At 39.3% G+C, this 22,459-nt stretch overlaps 5 protein-coding genes across 8 annotated transcripts in view; 3 read left to right on the plus strand and 2 right to left on the minus strand.

Moving 5' to 3' along the window:
- Positions 1 to 732, plus strand: part of LOC113515478 (ubiquinol-cytochrome-c reductase complex assembly factor 1) — a 19,327-nt gene extending 18,595 nt beyond the window's left edge. The window contains exon 6 of the mRNA XM_052893286.1: positions 651 to 732. Coding sequence (XP_052749246.1) covers position 651 — 1 coding nt within the window. The 3' untranslated portion in view covers positions 652 to 732. The remainder of the gene's footprint in view (positions 1 to 650) is intronic.
- LOC113515388 (60S ribosomal export protein NMD3) overlaps positions 1 to 4,528 on the minus strand; it is a 6,531-nt gene extending 2,003 nt beyond the window's left edge. Inside the window, exons 1-5 of the mRNA XM_026899574.3 lie at positions 4,310 to 4,528; positions 2,666 to 2,800; positions 2,236 to 2,386; positions 1,417 to 1,660; positions 852 to 1,145 (exon numbers count right to left, since the gene is read on the minus strand). Of these exons, the coding sequence (XP_026755375.2) occupies positions 852 to 1,145; positions 1,417 to 1,660; positions 2,236 to 2,386; positions 2,666 to 2,800; positions 4,310 to 4,356 (871 nt within the window). The 5' untranslated portion in view covers positions 4,357 to 4,528. The remainder of the gene's footprint in view (positions 1 to 851; positions 1,146 to 1,416; positions 1,661 to 2,235; positions 2,387 to 2,665; positions 2,801 to 4,309) is intronic.
- Positions 651 to 22,454, plus strand: LOC113515570 (protein MIX23). 4 transcript variants are annotated; one of them, XM_052893287.1, is made up of 3 exons: positions 651 to 772; positions 21,558 to 21,830; positions 22,295 to 22,454. In XM_052893287.1, exons 2-3 carry the CDS (start codon positions 21,573 to 21,575, stop codon positions 22,400 to 22,402), a joined length of 366 nt encoding a protein of 121 aa, XP_052749247.1. In that variant the 5' UTR covers positions 651 to 772; positions 21,558 to 21,572; the 3' UTR covers positions 22,403 to 22,454. The 4 variants fall into 4 exon arrangements, with proteins under 4 accessions (XP_052749247.1, XP_031768021.1, XP_031768020.1 ...); XM_031912161.2 differs by lacking the exon at positions 651 to 772 and adding an exon at positions 20,549 to 20,869; XM_031912160.2 differs by lacking the exon at positions 651 to 772 and adding an exon at positions 20,549 to 20,755.
- On the plus strand, positions 5,940 to 7,735 carry LOC113515701 (ATP synthase subunit beta, mitochondrial). Its single transcript, XM_026899972.3, has one exon. The coding sequence runs from the start codon at positions 6,047 to 6,049 to the stop codon at positions 7,586 to 7,588; it is 1,542 nt and encodes a 513-aa protein (XP_026755773.1). The 5' UTR covers positions 5,940 to 6,046; the 3' UTR covers positions 7,589 to 7,735.
- LOC113515431 (60S ribosomal protein L24) lies at positions 10,307 to 12,195 on the minus strand. The gene is made up of 5 exons (XM_026899631.3): positions 12,113 to 12,195; positions 11,912 to 11,987; positions 11,133 to 11,218; positions 10,705 to 10,866; positions 10,307 to 10,481 (listed from the first exon to the last, which is right to left on the minus strand). The coding sequence occupies exons 1-5, from the start codon at positions 12,115 to 12,117 to the stop codon at positions 10,343 to 10,345; spliced, it is 468 nt and encodes a 155-aa protein (XP_026755432.1). The 5' UTR covers positions 12,118 to 12,195; the 3' UTR covers positions 10,307 to 10,342.
- Positions 22,455 to 22,459: the final 5 nt, after the last annotated feature.

The raw sequence follows: 22,459 nt of genomic DNA on the forward strand, positions 1-22,459 counted from the left end.
AACATCTCTGAAACCGCGTTGTACGTGACCATTGAGGCTATAGGATATGAGGATGAACTGCCTGTCTGATGGCGAGCCGTACGATGGTAAAAAGTAGCCGTGGGCATCATATTGAACAATTCCTCTGAGCAGAATCCGTTGGATAAGCGATAGAACACGCAGAATAAGGCAAAATCTCTCCTAAAACTTAAGAGTTCGATACCGCTTGCAAGCCCGGGATCATCGACATTTCTCATAGCTCGTCGTTGCACTGAGTCGAAGGGTTCAAGCTGATATCTAGGTGCTCCCGTCCATAAGTGACAGCAATACTCCATATGAGGCCGGATTTGCGATTTGTAAAGCATTAATCGCTGATCCGGCGTAAAGAAATGCTTCGCTCTATTAAGCACACCGAGTTTTTTGGATGCCAGCTTCATCCTTTCTTCGAGGCGGCCACGAAACTGTACGTCACTAGAGATGTCGATACCAAGGATCCCAATAATTTTAGAGATGTTAAGAGACGTGCCTTGGAACTGTGGAGCCACAGCAAATGGGGTCTTTTTTAGCGGTAAACGCGCAAGCTTTTGTCTTAGCGGGGTTAAACTGGACTAAGTTATGTCGTCCTCTCGTCCCTAATTAATAGCCTCTAATTAACGTTCTCTCGATTTCAGACACAAGCTGTTCACGATTGTCCTCCACGATGGAACGAGGGACATTGGTACGACCCGTATAATGGACATTATTCATTATTATTACTTTATTCCTATAAGCAACTTAACTTTGTACAAATAAGGTATGAAATAGTACAGAAGTACACTACAGTAATTAACAGTTGAAATGATGACTTCAAAACTTCAATAATATAGACTTACCTTGTCCAGTATTTGCATCAATGAGGTGAATAGTGCTAGTCACTCTATTCACCAAACATATGGGTGATATGGATCCAAGTTGATGTGTCAACTTCTTTGGAAGACACACAATGCTGTCCTTAGATAATGGAACAATTTCAATGCTGAATGTAAATTTATAATTGTAAATATTACTATGAATGTCATGGGATATAAGTTTCTTAGAATGTTGGCATTTTATTGGTAACACTGATTGCACAAAATCAACCATTTTACGGGCATGACTTTCTGTAGCATAAAAAAAGTCCAATCCATCTAGAAAAAATAAAATTATTTTTAATAATTTATCACTGTCTTTGAATATGATTTAATATGTGAGATAATAAAAAATAATTTAACTGACAAAAAAATATTTGTAATAAAAAAAATAAAGGATAATTCTTTGTTGCATGACCTTTCAATAATTATCTATTAAAAGAGAGCATATGAATATTTTTTTTGCACTTGAATATAATCATAATCAAATGTAATGAATTATCATGTTAATGAACAATATTTAAGATCTACATAATGTAAAACAACTAACCATGTTTTGGCTTAATACCAAGAGTATTCTCGTGTGCCTTGTGTTTCAAAATCAGCTGTTCTAAATAATAAAAAGTTTTCCTGTTGTTTGCTCGCTGTCTAATTTGCACTAAAGCTTTCCAGTAATCCTGAGCCTCTGAGCGGTGACATGCATCACACATTTGGTGTTGGATAGTGAATTCTACAATAAAAGTTTGTTGAAGTACTGTTCCACCCATGACCTCACCTTGTACTGTTAGTTTGACCTGAAATTGTTCTATATTTATTTATATACATATATACATATAATAAAATAGTAATGGTCAAAAAGTATATATTTTGCTACTGCCGTGAAACAATTTTGTTTGCATGGCGGTAGTTTGGTTTAAAGGATTGGTGACACTGTATACCCTGTTATGTCCATGGTACTATTTATGTCAATAGGCAATGGTTACCACTTTCCATCAGGTGGGTTATCATTTTGATTGCCATACTAAGTTGTATAAAAACAATTATTAACTTTTTCTGAAAATTAGCTAAAGGCCAAAATTTAAAAAAAAATTATCGACAACACTGTTTATATTAGTCTGTTATCATAAAAACATGGCAAAATAATTTCAATGAAATTTTTTAATCAGTTAAATATTGTCAACAAGAACTAACCATGAGAATAAAGCAATATCATCATCATATATTTCATATAGTTAAAATAAACACTACCTTACTAATTTTATTTAATCCACCAATTTATAGTCAGTTAGTTAATTACATAATATATCTAATAAATAAAAATACTACTGTTTTACAATTTATAAAGCATCAAAATTAATAAAATAACCACCTTAATTCTCTTTGAATGGGGTTCTGTCCATGCAAATCCAGCATCAATCAACTTAACCCTATTCAAACCTTTCAATCTTTTAAGGCATAGAGCAAGAAGTTCTCTAGACTCCAAGGCACACACTATCCACTCTGCGGGAGGCTGTAAATACCTGTTAAAAATATAATTTCATTAACTTAAGAAATGAAGTAGTGTAGTAATAAAGAAATATGAATATAGTGACAAAAATTAAGACAATGTTGTGTTGGATTAGTAATTTGGAATAAATGGATAATAAAGAGTAAAGAAAAAGATATATTAAGCTTGAAAAATGCTAGTGTTGGTAGAGTAAAGGGCACTCTAAAAACTCTAGAAAAACATCAATTAAATAAATAGATAGATATAGGTAGAATTTGTCAAGTTGTATTTAAATGATCATTAATATACTGACCGTTCACAACCTCTACAAAAGAAAAGTGTGGCTTGCTTAGGAATACCATCTGTAATATCCACATGAGCACGTAAACATGCAACACACATGTTGGAGGGGTTTGCTTCAATAGGCACTGCACACTGACAGCATAAACTGAAAAAAAAAAAAATAAAGCATGAATGAATTGAATTGAAATTATAAGCACCTATTTACATATTTTTTTTATTTACTGCAGTTTCAGATTTTAGCATACTAAAATACACATTTCTTCATAATTATAGAAAATTTTTGAGGAAGGCCTATGTTCAGCAGTGGATGAATTAATGCCTGAGATAATGATGATAACAATAGAAAATTCATAATCTTTAATGACAAAGAGAGTGGTTATTTTAATCTTTAATGACAAACTTAGTTACTAGTAATATAATCAATCAGGTCACCCTTCAAATACTGGATGTGTAAACCATCATAGTTAATCCCTGTTGTGGGGGAAAGGGATTGTTAGTAATGGAGACTGAGAATCCTATTGCTAGCAATATTCCCAACCAGGTCGACCTCCTCACGGTTCCTCCTAGAAACTATCATGGTTAATTCCTGATGAATTCATCATGATGGGCTAACTGGCCTATTTTCATTCTCATCTATCACCTTTCACTGGTGCTCCGCCAGCGTATCCCGTTAGCACAGGCGGGGTTACCATACCATTTTCACCTATCAAAAAACAAATTCCTGTTGTATTCATCATATTGGGTCTAATTGATTTTATCCTTCTCTGTCATCCCTCAGTACATACCATATACCAATAATGCAGGCGGGGTTCATCATCCCATTTTTGTTCCATAATAAATATAATGTATAATTATTTTTACTGAATTATACGAGTAGATTTTCAGTCATAATAAGAGACTCCAATTCAAACCAAAATTAATATTTTTCAACAAAATACACCAATGAACAATGTGATGTTTCAAAAATAAATAAATGAAGCCTATAAATTGTAATAAATCCAAATTATACAATTTTTTATCTTGATCTATTAAGATCTAGTAGAACACAAAAAAACAAAAATTAAAAGTATATTTTTTCAATTTCCACATTTGTATTTAACGTTGCCATCTCTAAAATTTGGCAACTTTTATCATCATTTTAAATGTACCTAACAAAACAGTAATCTTATTAGAATTTGTTACAAATTGTTTTAATAATCAGTTAGAATTTTTTTATTCTTAAAATAAAACAAATTATTAATACCTAATAATAATACTCTGTTATGAAAACAAAATCTTATTAATATAATAAACCTAACAAAATTCAATAAATTTAAACAAAAATCTTAAAAGTACGGAGTCCATTCTAGTATTTAGTTTTACAGTTTTTGAGGTAACTCTAAATACGCTCTCCGGATGCCCTCTAAACTAGGACAAATCCGGGGAAAACCGAAAAAACTGGTTTTTTACCAATAATAGCTGAATGCTATAATCTACAATATACAAAGGGTAAATTGACGATGATGATAAAGTATCTAAAGTTTGTTGGCATTGTTATCTAAATTATATCTAACTTATAGTAATTTAAATTACATTTCAAGAGTATAGTTTCCTAAACAAGAATTGAAAAATAAAAAAAACATTAAAAAAATAACCTTAAATTTTTAATACATACATTCGTGTACTGTTTGAAGCAATATTTTCTGGCAAAATATACTCCATTTTTAAAATTTATTTTGTTAACCATAAAATTAATAATGTATTGAAGATTATTTATAAGCACAAAACGATTATTTGTGTAGAAAAAATGAACAAATGAAGAAAGGAACTGTAAAAAAATTACACATCTACAGGCAATATAGGTCCCACGTGTGACAAATGAGATTGACTCTATGTGATGTGACTAATTTTGAGACAAAGATAATGAATCTTATGTCTGTAATGTATTTCAATGATAGATAAATTGTTCAATATTTCCTAAAAAAAAAAATTCAATTTTTTTACGTGTAGTATTTTACACATTACTTAAAAACAATTAGCGGTCGAACATTGGGGGAAAAGGAAGAACTAATACAACTAATAAGTAATTACCTACTTTTTTTTCTTTTGCCATAGATGGTTTAACCCATTGAGTTATATAATATGCTATATTAATCGAAAGATTAATCTAAGTATCTTATATTAGGTCCATGAATAATAGTTATAATTTGATGTTATTATGAAAAATAAAGGAAGTTAAGGCCTTACAGATAATAGGTAACTATCTAATGTATATAGATTTAATAAAATAGATAGTAACCTATTTTATTAAATGTATGATGCTCATACTTGCCAGTGATTAAAGATTTAACCAAAGACTGAACCAACGATTTAACACATTACTTAAAACTCAAAGTAATATTGTATAAAATAATAAATTAATTTAATAATGTTATCTTTTGTTTTATTTTTGCTAAAAAATGTTTATCGGAACATGCAATTTGATAAAAAAATTATATATTTTTATCATATGATTTGCGTTTCTATTATCGAACTATAATATAATAACCTGAGATGATGAGAGCTTTGAGAAGTATGTGTGGTATTACTTTAAAAGATAGAGTAAGAAACAGTGTGATTAGAGAGAAGTGTGGACTGAAAGACGATGTAGTGACAAAAATTGAAAAAGGAATGTTGCGTTGGTTTGGTCATTTGGAGAGGATGGATGAAAGAAGAATTACGAAAGAGATTTATCGATCAAGAATGAATGGAGATGTCGGTAGGGGCCGCCCTAGACGGACGTATGTCGACCAAATAGGCGACGTGCTGAAGAAGGGCCAAATTAAAAGTACCCGTAACCGACGAGCGTGTATGACAAGATTGATGAATGTGGAAGAAGCGAAAGAGGTTTGTTTGAATCGAAGCATTTGGCGTTCCATTGTTTCTGCCTACCCTAATGGGAGACAGGCGTGACAGATATGTATGTATGTATGTAATATAATAACCCTATTTGTTTCCATTTTGAATATCAGACTGCCTAATATAACGAGAAAAGATGGATTTTTATGCAGATTGGTCTGATTTTGCTGACTGATTCGTTTTACGTGGCTTGTATGAAATGCAGTCTTTTTTCTTGGTTATGTACTCTTTGAGCGAAATAACAAAATATATAAAAGCTGTGGCTCATGTTACTAATAAATCACAGCATTTTTTCTTAATTATAAAAATATGCTTGACAAAACAAGAACTGTTACTAATTCTTCCACCTCAATTCCTTTGCCAAAACTATTAAAAAAAAAATTGCTGAAATTTACCGATAGAATATCCGAACAAATCCGAATGATCAGTGACAGACGGTGACCTCTTACGTAAACTTAAGTTTTATTCCGACCATTTTACATTTTCCATTTCTCGATCGATTTTAAAAACGAAAATGTTTTCTACCGTCTGTAAAGCTGGCCAACTGGCCACCAGGGCGGTAGTAAACAACACCATAGAACGAGCGCCTCTAGCAACAGGAGTACTTGTGAACAAACGAGATTATGCAGCCAAATCTTCAGCAAAGGGGCAAGGTAAGGTGGTTGCTGTTATCGGCGCCGTAGTAGATGTACAGTTCGAAGACAATCTTCCACCTATCCTAAATGCTCTGGAAGTGCAAAATCGCTCCCCCAGATTAGTTCTGGAGGTAGCACAACATTTGGGTGAAAACACTGTACGCACGATCGCTATGGATGGTACAGAGGGATTAGTTCGTGGACAACCTGTCAATGACTCTGGTTCACCAATTCGTATACCCGTGGGCGCTGAAACACTTGGTCGCATCATTAATGTTATTGGGGAGCCTATCGATGAACGTGGTCCAATTCCCACCGATAAGACAGCTGCCATTCATGCTGAAGCACCAGAATTTGTAGACATGTCTGTACAACAAGAGATTCTGGTAACTGGTATCAAGGTAGTCGATCTATTAGCTCCTTATGCCAAAGGAGGCAAGATTGGTTTATTTGGTGGTGCAGGTGTAGGTAAAACTGTACTAATTATGGAACTTATTAACAATGTTGCCAAGGCTCATGGTGGTTATTCTGTATTTGCTGGAGTAGGTGAACGTACTCGTGAGGGCAATGACTTGTACCATGAAATGATTGAATCTGGTGTGATTTCACTTAAAGACAAGACATCTAAAGTAGCATTGGTATATGGACAGATGAATGAGCCCCCAGGTGCCCGTGCTCGTGTAGCTTTGACCGGATTAACTGTTGCTGAGTATTTTAGAGATCAAGAGGGACAAGATGTACTACTTTTCATTGATAACATTTTCCGTTTCACCCAAGCTGGTTCAGAGGTATCTGCCCTGTTGGGACGTATTCCCTCTGCTGTAGGTTATCAGCCTACTTTGGCTACCGACATGGGTACCATGCAGGAACGCATTACCACTACCAAAAAAGGATCTATTACATCTGTACAAGCTATTTATGTCCCAGCTGATGATTTAACTGATCCTGCTCCTGCTACAACTTTTGCTCACTTGGATGCCACCACTGTACTATCCAGAGCTATTGCTGAACTGGGTATCTACCCAGCTGTAGATCCTCTTGACTCTACTTCACGTATTATGGATCCTAATATCATTGGAGCTGAGCACTACAATGTCGCCCGTGGTGTACAAAAAATCCTTCAGGACTATAAATCACTACAGGATATTATTGCTATTTTGGGTATGGATGAACTTTCTGAGGAAGACAAGTTGACTGTTGCTCGTGCACGCAAGATACAAAGGTTCTTGTCACAACCTTTCCAAGTAGCTGAAGTTTTCACAGGACATGCAGGAAAATTAGTTCCTCTTGAAGAAACCATTAAGGGCTTCTCTCAGATTCTGAGAGGCGAGTATGATCATCTACCTGAGGTAGCTTTCTATATGGTTGGACCTATTGAAGAAGTTGTGGCAAAAGCTGAAACACTTGCCAAGAATGCATAAGCAGTCAATATCAGCATTTAGGGGAAATAATGTTACTATTATTAAATAATATTTATTCAATAAACTGCCAAGCCCATTACTAAATCACTGTAGTGTGATAGTTGTATAATTTACGATTACAAAACCACATTAAATTATGTAATCATAGTACTCTTGTTTTCTTTTACTATTTTTATTTTTATATGTTTCATTTAAACTTCTTTCCTTTCTTTCTGTTCACAATTTGTAATCTATTTTTTATAAATAACAAAAAAAAATCTGCTCATCTCAATGGACAACAGGTATGACATGTATGCATGAACATCTTTTTTTTCCTTTGTAGTCTAGTAGAAATGTAAATTATTCTCAAAACAGAAATAAAAATATGATACTTTTAACAATCTATTTATATGAATACCAGTTTTTACACGCGACTTCGTCCGCGTGATTGGCACATGTTTACTGATCGAAATAAATAGCCTATATTCTTTTCTATCTCATTTATTTGTATACTAAATGTCATAGTGATAGGTTACGCTAATTTGGCGTTATGATGTAACACTTTCACAGTTATAATATTTGTAAGGATTATCATATTCTTTTTAAGTCACCACATTAATACTATAGATTAAGGGGAGAAGGGATTGTTAGTAATGGGGATTAGTAGCCCCATCACTAGCAATATACTCTGCCAGGTCGACCTCCTCGTGGTGCCCCCTGGAAACCATCGTGCTGAAAACCTGGCGTATTCATCACAGTGGGCTAACTGATCTACCTTTTTATCCTTCACTGGTGCCCCGTCAGTGTATACTAATAGCGCAGGCAGGGTGGCCATTCCATCATCATCCATTAAAAAAAAACTATAGATTAATACTATTGATATCATTATACGTGGAGTATTGCTGGTGATTATCACCCCAAACATGCTCTTTGCAACTATGCTCAAAGACTTCAATTGCGCTTCCCACAGGTAAGTCTTAATATGAACATCAAAGTCATGTTTGATGTCCATGTCACACTTATACCCGGTGTTTCCCAACGTGGGGCCCACGCCCCACAGGGAGGCAATTTGATAGTTAAGGGGGGGGGGCAATTAAAAAATGGGCTCGTAGCGATTTTAACCCTTTTGCTTCGGCCCATTTAAATGCAATGCTACGAGTAGATATCGGTGCCAAATTTAACAAAAAAAGTAAATTTATAATTTTTTTAACATTTATTAGGTATAATTTCGTTTCGTTTGGCATTACCAAAATATCAACTGGGCGATTAGAGTCGTCAAGTATACTTTGTTGGGAAAAATTATATATGTGGGTATAAAAATTTTAGAAATGTTCAAGTGGGGCACAAAAAAAGTTGGGAAACACTACCTATACTGATTACGATTGAGAACAGTACCCTCGTAGTTGTCGACGAGTAAGTATAAGGCCGTGTGGTCCCGGCATAAGATAGATTTAACAACAAGTTTCCAGGAGGTCGATCTAATACGATTTATTGCTAACAATGAATACTAGTATCCCCATTACCAACAGATCCTATTATAATCATAAATGCGATTTTTTTTTATTATGATAGATATATGGATGGATGGTAATTAATTACTCTCACACATAAACTACTGATTGAAATTTAGTACGGGTAGGTTATATTCTAACTTAGCAATTAAGATACTTTATATATTGATTGACCGTGCCGTCTCGGCATAAAATAGGCTACTACTCCCTATTTTGTGGGTGTCGTAAGAGGCAACAAAGGAAAGGTGAGGGATTGGCAACAGCGTTCCTGTTAAAACATTTCTAAAGTCTAACTGCGGTTGCCAATCCATCTGCTAAGTGTGGCAACTACTGGCAAAATCCATCAAGGGAAAGGCTTATGTTCAACAGTGGCCAGTAAAGGCAAATATGACGATGTATACTTGGGGCGATTTGTCCGACTAGATAAGTTCAACTTCGACGGAGTTGTATTCTGGTAATCTGTATTACTAACAATCCCTTCTCTCTTAGGTCGATCTATTTTTTTAATGGATGACAATAGAGTGGTAAACTTGCCTGTGCTATCGGTATACGCCGGCAGGGCACTGGTTATAGGTGAAGATGAAAGCAGTCAGCCGATCGTGACGAATTCCACTAGAATTTGCCACGAGTCTCCAGGGGGACCACTTGGAGGTCGACCCGACAGGGTATAATGCTAGCAATGTGACTGGTAGTCTGCATTACTAACAAACCCAGGTCGACCCATAAGGTACTAACAACCTTTGCCTTCAATCCCATTCTATCAGTGTGTGATATAGGGCAGTTTCTTGTAATCTATGTAATTCATAATCATATATAGGGTAAATAAGTGTGTATTGAGTATACCAATCTAAAATAGTGATTGAGAATATCTCAAAATATTTTTTGAACGTTTAATCAACTTATTTTCATCAATAATATTTCAAGGTCCCATTGCTGAGATTCAGCATAAGATTTTATTTCTATGAAAACTGAATCTATGTCAACCCTAAGGGAGTGTTAATAACGAGGACTAATGACCGTATGTATAAGTATAATAATATTTTTCCACATATGTTTGGACTTTTCAAAAAACTAGTTCAGCAGCAATTCCTAAACCCTTATTACACATATAGGATATGAATATCTATCAGTTTTATAGTTGATCTATGAGCCAATAATAGGTTTAATGTTCATTCATGTCTGTGTAAGAAAAGAAATAGATATATTGTAAGTCTTCAAAATAAAACACTTTTTTTTTTAATAATTATTTATTGTAGTTGTTTGTTTATCGTTTTCCTCCTACTCTTGGAGCAGACTTCTGACTGACTTTAGCAGCTTTAGTCTTAGGCGGAGCCTTTACTTTTGTTGGAGGAGCTGTAGCTTTCTTTGCCGCCTTTGAAGACTTCTTCTGTTCTTTAGCAGCTCTGTTAATAATAAAATACATTTTATGTTACTCTTATAAGTAAATCAGATATTTAATAATAATAATATACACTATAAATTCCATTCAAATAGGGACTATTATCTTCTATTGCTAACTATAAAAATGGATTATCACTATATTCTAACAAAATTCAAGCCCAATTCTTAAATTGTAGGTACTTAACTTCAATATAATACAAAATATATAAAAAAATGAAATCTTACTTGATAGCTTGTTCTCTTTGAGCTTTGCGTACTTCAGGCTTCATATTACGCTTGGCCATGATGTCACTAAGAGAAGCACCAACAATAGCACGCTGGAACTTCTGTGTCCTTCTGGTGCGCTTTTTGGCTTGTTCTTCCTCTTGACCTTTTTTGAATTTACGTCTAAAAACAAATATTTGTATTTATAATGTGCATTTTTAAATGATACCATAATCTAACAGAAATCTAATCTAACCTTAATTATTCAGTGTAGTTATGTACAAAAAAGTAATTATGATGAAGTATTGGTAATGAAAGATAAACCCCACTTGAGGGGCTTATTTTAAAATACAAGTATTATATTATAATATTCAGTAAAGATTATTAGTTTTGAAATATTTGAAATAAAACAATGTGTGGCCAAAGAAAACAAATTAAAATAATAATACCTGTACAATACAGTCCATGTTACTTTACGAGGATTTCTCCTCATAAGGTGAGCTGCTTCACATTTTGAATTCAGGAATGTGAAAGTCTGAAAAATTTTGATTTTGTATGTATATATATACATATTATATTTTTCTTACAATAATCAATATTTAATACACATAATAAACTACATTACAAGTATTTTTTTAAATTGTTTTAGTATGTTTTGTGTGAGAATATGATTTTTTCTTAATAATTAATACATTTATGGTTTACAATGAATATCAAATAGGTTACAACATATCTAAACTAAAAAAAAAAAGAATTTGTATTTTTCTTCATAATGGTAAACTCTAGTTTTGAAATAAATTGCAATCCATGTTGATTATATATATATATAATTACAAACAAAAAAAAATTTTTTTTCTTATTTTTTGTTTGTAATAATCACACTATTAGATTACACAATTAGAATAAAATAGATTACACATGGGTTTCACAGTTTTAATTATTGATGTTAATGGATCAATAGTTTACAATCTTAAGCATATATATTGAGTAGTAGCCGCATCTTGTAGTTATGGTAGCAATAATTAGAATAAAATGTATAACTTATAAAACCACTAATAGAAGGCAAAAGTAACAAAATATTAATATAATAAAAAGTAATATCTGAGTATGATTTTAAATGCATACAATTGTTTAAAGACAATAAAAAAAAAGTTAAACATTTCCACAAACACATTAGTATTAGGTTTGATATAAAAGTAATTTTAGCATAATTAATATACACATTTACCTTGCCATCCACCTTAACCATAGTTTTTCCATGGCCAGGGTAGATCTTGTATCCACTGTAAGCGCAAAGACCGATCCTGAAAATAATGCATAAGTATTACCATTCGATTTTGCCACTTTTTTATTTAAGTTTGTTATTAAACTATATAAAGAGATTATAAAGATTTTAAGTGATAAATATACACAAAAATGAAAAACTTACTTCATTTTGAATTGTCAAATAGAAAAAGAAAAATATTAGTGATGTGACTTGGGCCCTAAATTTACTAGAACGTCTCGAGTAAATTGAATAACTAGAAATCGAATGTGACTCGAGTTTGTTTGCACGACTAAGTATAATCTAAAATGAAATTTGAGATAAAAAATTGAAACAAAGCGGTTATTATAACGTTTATCCAAAAATACCGAAATCTCGTGCAAGAATTTCATACATATATTAAACATGGATATATGAATTTTAAATTTTTAAAATATTAGATATGCATAAAATATGATCCATGAATTACTACCATTTTTTTAATTATAATTTGTAAAAACTTATACAAACACTGGCAATAAAATAATCATGTTATTATTATAAAGACTAGAAAATAATTGGATTATTATTTTCTAGTCTTCATAAGGCCCTTATTAAAATCATATGACTAAATTTATTTTCATATATGTAAAATTAAAGGAACAAAAAATAAACTTTTTGTCCGGTTGAACTTTCGGTTTCGACTAGTTTCGGCCAAAAATTTTACTTTCGGCCTTAGTTTTTGAACGGTGGGGACTGCCGTTCGGTGAGCGTGGACTGTAGGGGCGTTGGTTCAGGCTGGAGTAAAACACAGCGATTACTATTCTGAAGCCTCCGGTACCGTCTGAAGAGAGTATTTTTTCTTCTTGTCCTATTTCTTCTCGAGTGTAGTGCGTCGCTGCCCGGAAGCGAATGCCGCTCGACGGGAGGCGGCCTATCTTTATACCCGCCCGCTCGCACGATAACATTTCCAACTTGCGTTAGCGAATCTGTGCGAGCGGGACGGGGTGAGAGTGAACGAGACGCGTGTCTCTTCAGATCGGTACCCTATAGCGTCTATTTATTTATTACAATTTACAATTTCTTAGTTCTATTTATTGTTACAATTTCTATTTCTATTCGTAGGTAATAATGACAACACGTAAAGAATGCTTTATTTGACTTACACTATAGGTATCTTAAATCTATGTAAATCTATATAAAATAACAGTATACAAACGATTAAACTAGGGACTTAACAACTACAAATTACGATTACATATATACAAATAATGTCGCGAACATAATCTCCCGCCGCAGCTCTCGTAGCTGGAGTTAACTCGTGTTCGCGTCGCTCGATGTCGATGTGGGCAGTATGATCAGCTTCTTAGTGGGTCGCCGTAGAATGCCCTTGTTCGTCCGCACGTCGACTGCTCGGATCTCGCCGTCTGGTCCAGGGTAGGTTGCCACCACCACGCCTCGCGGCCACGTGTTGCGAGGCAAGGTCCCATCAGCTATTAGGACCAGGTCGTCCATTTTGATGGCTCCGTGTGTAGCTCGGGGCTCCCGCCGGTGTTGCAACTCGGGTAGGTACTCCTTCACCCACCGGTTCCAGAAGCAGTCAGCTAGCCTCTGGCTGGCACGCCACTCCTTGTGTCCCGCCGCGTCGCTCTCGGTGAAGCTGCCTGGCAGTGGGACGAGCGATGGACCGCCCAATATGAAGTGATTGGGGGTTAGGGCGCTGTCGTCGTCTGCCGATGTTGACACGTGGGTTAGCGGTCGACTATTGAGGGTGTGCTCGACCTCGACCAGCAGAGTGTGGAGGACCTCTTCCTTGGGGGCCCGCTCGTTCAACGTAGCGGCTAGTGCGGTCTTCACGCTACGCACCAACCGTTCCCACGCACCTCCCATGAAGGGTGCGCTCGGGGGAATGTAGCGCCACCGGATGAAATGAACTGATAACTCTTCTTGGATGGCTTCCTCGGCTGCTTTCTTCAGTTCGACGTCAGCACCTTTGAGGTTGGTGCCTTGGTCGGACCATAATTCCGTGGGACACCCTCTGCGGCTTATGAAGCGCCGCAGGGCCATTATGGCGGAGTCCGTGCTGAGGCTGCCGGCGATTTCTAGGTGGACTGCGCGCGTCGTTAGGCAGGTGAAGAGCACTCCGTATCGTTTCTGGTGAGTGCGGCCCACTGTCACGGTCATAGGCCCGAAGTAGTCTAGGCCGGTGAACGTGAACGGTCGCTGATGATGCGCCAGCCTGCTCTGTGGATGGTTGCCCGTTGATGGCTGCGCCGGTCTTGCTCTTCGTAGGCGGCACAGCTGACACCTCTTCAGTTCACTGCGGACGGCGTGTCGTAGGCGCAACACCCACAAGTGTTGTCGCACCTCGTTCGTGGTGATCTCGAAGCCGCCGTGGTGAAGTTTCCGATGCACCCATGCGATGTATAGGCGCACCCAGGTGTGGTTTCCGTCGACGACGGGGGGCTCTCGTTGCTCGGCTGACAGATCGGCGGCGGCTGCTATTCTCGATCGAAGTCGCAGAATGTCGTCGTTGTCTATGACGACCGTCAGCTGTATGAGTCGACTGGATGACGGCAGCTGTTTTCCATGTTTCAATGCTGCGATTTCGTTGCCGAACGCCTCTTGTTGCATCGCGCGAATCCATAGCCGTCGCGCGTGATCTAGGTAGTGTGTGTCTATGGGGATGAAACACACAGATGGACTATTGCTGTTCTTGGTTTTCATTTTCGTCTTCTCTCTATCGACTTTTTTCGTGCGGGTCCAAGTGGGGTCGGCGCTCTCTTTCTTCTTGTTTCTCTTTCGGATGGCGGTACAGCGTTGACTGGTCGGTCGCAGGAGGTCGATGAACTGCAACACTCGTGCTGAACTGCGAACAAGTTTCAACCAATTAGAAAAACGTGACGGATCGGGTAATGCTATAGACAACTGCGTCGCGTTCTGTAGCTTGTGTACGCGTTCTTCTCCCGTTTCCGCTTGACTATCGTCGCTCGTACTATCTTCACGCGGCCACTGCTCTTCGGGGAGGTACAGGAAGTCCGGCCCACGGAACCATCTATGCTGCGAGCCGAAGTCCGTCGGTGGGTCGCGTGTGGCGTCGTCTGCTACGTTGTGCCGCGTCGGTATCCACCTCCACTCGTTCGTCTTCGTTTCTTCGACGATCTCGGCGACTCTATGCGCGACGAACGGCTTGTATGCGCGAGGACCGGTGCGTAGCCATGCGAGCACGGTGCGTGAGTCCGACCAGTATACTCGGCGAGCGGGCTTCAGGTCGTGTTCTTCGACTGCCGTGCGTGATAGGCGACACCCGAGGACGGCCGCTTGCAGCTCCAGTCGCGGTATCGTGGTCACCTTGTTGAGTGGGGCCACTCGTCCCTTTGCCGCGATCAGCGACACGTGGACCTCGCCGGTCGCGCTTACGGCCCGCCAGTACACGGCACAGGCGTACGCGTCCGAGCTGGCGTCGACGAATGTATGCAGCTCCGCTGTATCGGCCGTGGCTACCTCCGGGTAGCACCGCGGCACCTCCAGCGCGGACAGCCGTCGCACGTGGTCCATCCAGCTCCGCCAGGCGTCAGCTTCCCGTGGTTGCAGCTCGGTGTCCCAGTCGATACCGGTACGCCACGTCTCCTGCAGTATCTTCTTCGCCTGTATGGTGATGGGAGTGGCGAGGCCCAGTGGATCGAACAGCGACATGATTGCTCGTAGCGCTTCCCTCTTCGCCGGCGTCTGTTCCCCGCTAGCTATCTGTGGCGGAAGCTTGTGTCCGTTGAAGTTGAAGCCTAAGGTGTCTTCAGAAGGTCGCCATACCATCCCCAGTATCTTCTCCGCGTCGAGTTGTACCACGCTGTCCCCGCCGGTGTCGGAGAACGCGGCGCGCACTTGATGCGAGTTCGACGCCCACCGTTGGAGATAGTAGTTGGCTCGACCGTGGATCTGTGCGACCTGTCTTGAGACGCGTACGGCTTGCTCTTCCGTGTCGAAGCTGGCGAGGTAGTCGTCGACGTAGTGGTTCATGACCACCGCCGTTGCTGCCTCCGGGAACTCTTCCTTGTACTGTTCTGCGTTCTTGTTCTTGACGTAGATCGCTGTACACGGTGACGATGTTGCGCCGAATATGACACTCTTCATCCTATATTCCACAGGTGGACCCTCTCGTCGATCTCCTCGCCACAGGAACCGTTGCATGTCCCTATCTTCTTCCCGTATGGTGACCCGCATGAACATGTCCTTTATGTCCGCCGTGACTGCCACCCGTCGTTGCCGGAACCGCATGAGGACCCCGGTAGCGATTGAAGTAAGTCGGGGCCCGGCAGCAGCATGTCGTTCAAACTGATGCCCTTAGTCTTGGCTGCTGCGTCGTGCACGATCCGCAGTTTCCCGGTTTCTGTGGGTTGATGACGGCGAAGTGTGGCAGGTACCACACCCGTTGGGAACTCCGTGGCGGGGCGACTTCGGCATACCCGTTCTTGAGTAGCGTGTCCATTTGTTGTTCATACCTCTTCTTAATTTCTTCATTCTTGTCGAGTTTCCTTTCGACCAGTTGGAGACGTCGCATTGCCGATTCGTAGTTGTCCGGCGGCACAGGGTCGTCCTTCTTCCATAATAACCCCGTCTCGTATCCTCCCGCCGGTAGCGGACGAGTTTTCTCCTCTAAAATGTGTAGGGCGCGACGTTCCTCTTCATTGTAGGACCTCTTCGGTGCGATCCCCAGCGATTCGAGCGCGAAATGTTGCTTCATCATTTCTTCCATCGATTGTTCCTCTTCGTGTGTCGTCACTATGTGGCTGATTCTGTGCACCTGCTGTCTTGCCCTGCCGCGACTCGTACCGTGCAGTACCCATCCCAGGTCGGTGAGTGATGCGACCGGCTGCGTGTCGGATCCTCTTCTGACTTCGTGGGTCAGCAGTAGGTGCCAGTTGTCTTGCCTCAACAGTACCGTCGGTTTGCCCTCTTCGTAGACCAACTCCCTCTCTATGTCTTGTAGATGTGGACAGCCCTTGATGACGCTGCGTGGTACCGACTGCGGTGATAACTGCAGTCTGTCCATCGTCCGTGCCCCCACTGTGTATTCTTGTGAATTCCGCCCGCGGATCTTGAAGTGGACACGCGTCGATTGAGCTGCGTTGATCCGTGCCCCGGCCACACCTTCCATGTAGAATGGTGCGGGGGGATCCGTAGCACCGATTCGCTCCGCCACCGCCGTCTCGATGATGGTGCAAGTCGACCCGTCGTCCAGTAGCGCGTAGGTGTCGCACGTTCCCGTGGGACCGGTGACTCGTATCGGCAGGATCTTCAGGAACGCGATCTTGCCGTTTTCCCTTGCCGATGCGGCGACTGCGGCGGACTTGTCCTCGATGACGTGTGTTGTCACTTCGTTCTCCGGCTGTTGTCGCGTGGTGTGCAGCAGAGGGTGATGAGTCTGCGTGCACTCATCTACTCCACATCTCTTGCTTTTGCAGGCGTGGCGAAATCTTCTCACTTTGAGGCAGCGGAAACACAGCCTATGAGTCTTCGCTAGCTCCCATCTCGCCGATGTGTCCGCTTCCTTCATCGTCTTGCAGTCCGATGGAGCGTGTCCCTCTCGTCGACACATCGGGCACGGTGGTGTAGCGGGTTTCTCTTGCGTCGCGTATGTCTTCGCCGTCTTCCTGGGAGCGGACTCCCGCCGGTCTTCGGACGGTATCTCCTCGGCGGGGGCGAAGTTTCCACATCGTGCGGCGGTCCTTTGCAGGAACTGAGAGAGTGTTATGAGGTCCGGTTGTCCCTCCGGTTGGTCGTTGGCGAAATCGTAGTACTTGAAGCGTAGTACCGACGGCATCTTCTCTGTGACGTTTCTCACTATTTCTTCATTGTAGAGGTAGTGACTCTTGTTCAGCGCTCGTATCGTGGCGACGACGTTCTGCACCTTGCTTGCGAAGAGGCAGACGTCGCTTGCGTTGTCCGAGAGTCGTGGTAGCGCGCGGAGTTTGTTCAGTTCGGCTGTGACGAGTGCTCCAGGGCGGCCGAACCTCGCGGCTAACATCTTCATCACTTCTTCTGCGGTCGTAGACCCGACGAATAGGGAGCGTGCCGCGTCCTTTGCGGCCCCCTTCAAACTTCTGCGCAGTCTTGCTAGGTTCTCCTGTTCTGTGTGTTGACTTGCGCTTTCTTCATAGGCCATCTTCCATGGTAACCACTCGCTCGACGATCCATTGAAGACTGGCAATTCGGTGACTCTTGACGCTGTGGAGGGCAGTATGTTGCGAGCGGCCATCTGCATGGCGATCGCAAACTCATTGCAATCGATGCCCACCTTCAGCACCGGTTCTTCTTTTTTCATCGACTGCATCGCTGCTGCTATCGTAGGAATGGCGGCATGTGGGTCAACGTGGCGTGCGTGGTCCCGGTGAAGTGCGTCGCTGCTCGGCTGTGGCGGCGGCGCTCTCGAATCCTCTTCAACGGGTCTCGATTGACGCTTGCCGGTGACTTCTTCTATCTCTGGTACATGCGGCTCCATCGTGAGTGCTAGCGTGCTTCGATGAACCCAATCCGACGTTCGTTCTCTTCTGACGGTAGCGTCGTCGTCTTCTATTTCCTCGTCGTCTTCCGATTCGGCTTCCAGGGCGGCGACACGTGCAGCAGCCAATTCCACCTCCTTTCGAAGTAGCTCCTCCCGTGCCTTGGCCAGAGCCTTCTTCTTCTGTGAGGCCGTGGTGCGAACCGTGCGTGCCGTGCCGTGCTTCGGTTCCTTCTTCCTTGCTGTCTCCTCTGTCGTTCCTGTGGCTTCGGTAGTCTCCGTGGCTCCTGTGGTCGTCGTATCGCCGGACGTGTTCGTAGTCGATGTGGTGGCGGCGGTAGACGACGTGGCAGCGACAGATGACGTTCTGACAGCCGCAGACGACGTGGTGGCAGCAACGGACGGCGTGGCAGCGACGGACAGCGTTCCGGCGGCCGTAGTCGACGTGGCGGCGGACGTTGTGGCTTCGGTGACGGCGATTTTCTGCTGCGACGACTTCATGTTTCTCGTAGTCGGCATTTCAGCGATCCGGCTTCAGAATGGTCTTCCTCCAGCGATCCGGCTTCTCGATGTACCAACGGTGTTCCTCCAGCAATCCGGCTTCTCGAAGGACCACGATGAACGGTGTGGACTGCCGTTCGGTGAGCGTGGACTGTAGGGGCGTTGGTTCAGGCTGGAGTGAAACACAGCGATTACTATTCTGAAGCCTCCGGTACCGTCTGAAGAGAGTATTTTTCTTCTTGTCCTATTTCTTCTCGAGTGTAGTGCGTCGCTGCCCGGAAGCGAATGCCGCTCGACGGGAGGCGGCCTATCTTTATACCCGCCCGCTCGCACGATAACATTTCCAACTTGCGTTAGCGAATCTGTGCGAGCGGGACGGGGTGAGAGTGAACGAGACGCGTGTCTCTTCAGATCGGTACCCTATAGCGTCTATTTATTTATTACAATTTACAATTTCTTAGTTCTATTTATTGTTACAATTTCTATTTCTATTCGTAGGTAATAATGACAACACGTAAAGAATGCTTTATTTGACTTACACTATAGGTATCTTAAATCTATGTAAATCTATATAAAATAACAGTATACAAACGATTAAACTAGGGACTTAACAACTACAAATTACGATTACATATATACAAATAATGTCGCGAACAGTTTTGGTTTCGGTCAAAATTTTTGGCCGCGCCGAATCATTGTGTGTGAGTCGTTATTTTTTAATTTTACTTCCAAGAGTAAGTCATAATTTTGACATGTTTTTACATATAAATATATATGACATATGTGTTATATACTTTAATCATTGTTTATTATTATCTTTTAACTATCTGTATGTTTGTGTAAATAATTGTGTAAAAATACACTAGATTTCAGTATAGAAGAAAAATGTTAAGTATGTTTCAGTAAGTTTCGGTTCCGGCCGAAACTGTGATTAAGGCCGAAGTTCAGTTTCGGCTGTAAAACCTGTTTCGGTCGGTTACTACTTTTTGTACATTTAGTTGTATTAAAATCATACGTATACTCTATATAATCATACATAATAAAATTAAACGGAAAAAAAGTCTGTTTTGTTCTACTGCCTGTACTGTGATAGAACTAAATTGTAGAAGTATATGGATATAATCCCTATTGTCCCTATTTTGATTCTGATGGACTTTCACGATGACACTACAGATACGGAATAATTATATTACAGACAGAAGACAGGTAAAAAGCTATGTGTTAATTAGACCAGCTTATAGTGAACGATCAATTAATAATAAATACGATAAATTTTGATTCATCAAATCCCTACGAATCAAAAAGTAAATTTATGTATTTGTTTTTGCTAATATTACAATATGTTTAAGTAAAATTGTAGTTTGTTTCATAAAATGTAATTCACAAGTCTACATATATCGGCGATACTACATTACAGATAGATTGACATTAACAAATTTTGTTCGAATTGCAGGGAGTGTAAATATTAACACGAACAAGATAATAATTAATTTATCGACTCAGTAAATGATTCGGATTATTCGAATGATTTTCAAATTGATTGACTACAAATTTTATTCATCCAACTTACGTCAGCCGACTACTGTCAACCAACTACTAATATCATTCGACTACCAATATCATTTATCAGTAGTCGTTGATGTACACGTTAAGAACAAGTAATTCCTTATTCTTAAGATGTACGAGTCGACACAAATATAGTCGAGTCGACCCGATCGCTGGAATATCTCAATATTTTAAATAAGAGAGGGAGTAAATTTGAGTAAAATTGACAAAAATAGCTATGATGGTCTATCTTTCATCCTCTTTTTATTAATTATATTTTTGAGGTAACCATATGATTTAGTTTTTAATTTTATTATTCCTTCTACGTAATTCCTTGTTCTTAGATAGAGACGGTGTCTCTAATCTGTGGGTATACTCTGTGATCCTAACTATGCTAGGTATGTACAATAGATAATTTCTCTGTGTTTTCAATCGGCGTTTAGGTTATTTTTACTTAAACTTTTTCATTACCTCATGAATTTCACTTTAATCACTCATTAACTTAGGCTATAAAGATAATTGAAATGGAATAGATGATTATTTTTTACCCAGTTAAAGTATCTATTACCCAGTTAAAAGGGAATATTTAGTTCTGTCACAAAGTTTATTATTGCATGCATAATATCAAATTGCATTACTTACTACGATTCATATAATATTATAAATTACAAAAATCTTCATGATTTGTCCAGATTTTTTAGAATTTCAGGTTTGTGGTGAATTATCTTTATTTAACTCGTTTTTTAGAATAAGTTATAATAATTTTATATAATAGGTGGGTATTACTCTTCGAGAAAAAAATTGGTTATTACTCATTAAATTTTTTCTCGAGCAAGTTTAAAATTAATAAATAAATATTGCTGTCTAGTCTACATACAATGGCCCAAATGAGAGGCTAAGTGTGGAAAATAAAGTCCAATTTACATTACATTACATTGTCTAGTCTTAAGTGGGTTTATTTTTGCCTACCATGTAAGGAAACTGATGTGTAGATGTGGTCAGTGGCTGATAACGTAATATCTCTGGGTAGTAATAGAATGTTAATATTTTTTATTTATTCAATAACTACTCAAACTTATGTTTTAGGATATCCTGAAAAAAATGCGTACTCTTGATGACAAAATAGTTTATGCATTGAATACATCTATACCTACAGAATCATTTCATAATAAAGTAAATGCTACAGCAGCTTGCCAAGACTTATATTCTCAGATACAGAAAGGGCACTCTGAAAGAGAGAAAGTAATTAAGAACTGTATTTTGGTTACTGCTGAATCTGTAAAAAAACTAAAGACTAATAAAGAGGAAAAACCCGATGATTATGAAGTGATTAAAAATTTAAAGGCTGAGCAAAGAAAGGTAATTATACAATAGCAAACTTATTTTCATGCATGGCAACTACTGTCAAAACTTCCCTTATGGGGAAGGTTTATGATGTTCAGCATTGGATGGTTAATGGTTGACATAATGATTATGAAACTTATTTCCATATTTATAATATTAAACAAATAAAGGAATATTTTCTTTTTTTATTGCATGGATTTTCTGGAATTCAAAGAAAATATTAATCTCCATTTTCAAGTTTTGTTATTATTAAATTGTAAAGAATTGTGCTATGGATATATTGAGATTTTAATTAATTTTGATTTTAAGTTCATTTTTTTTAATAAAATGTTTATTTACTAATCATGATCCCCTCTATAGGATTGGGTAGGTACTATAAATACTGTTTTATAATTTCATTTGATCATTTTTATCATCTATAACATGTTGTTATTCTTTTTCTCTTTTTGTTTTTACTTATGCTATGTTTACAATTTCAGCTGCGTTTATTACAGACAGAACTTAGTGTTGAAGAAGTCATAAAGGAAAAAACAAATAAAGTGTTCACAGAAAGCTGTAGAAGTTACTTTAAACCTGATAATTTATGAAGACTGAAATATGATTGTTGTTTGAATTTTATAGTATAAATCTAGTAGTTGCTCAAT

Source organism: Galleria mellonella, unplaced genomic scaffold, assembly GCF_026898425.1.
Source record: "Galleria mellonella isolate WM207_F2 unplaced genomic scaffold, CSIRO_AGI_GalMel_v1 utg173, whole genome shotgun sequence".
Taxonomy (NCBI): Eukaryota; Metazoa; Arthropoda; class Insecta; order Lepidoptera; family Pyralidae; genus Galleria; species Galleria mellonella.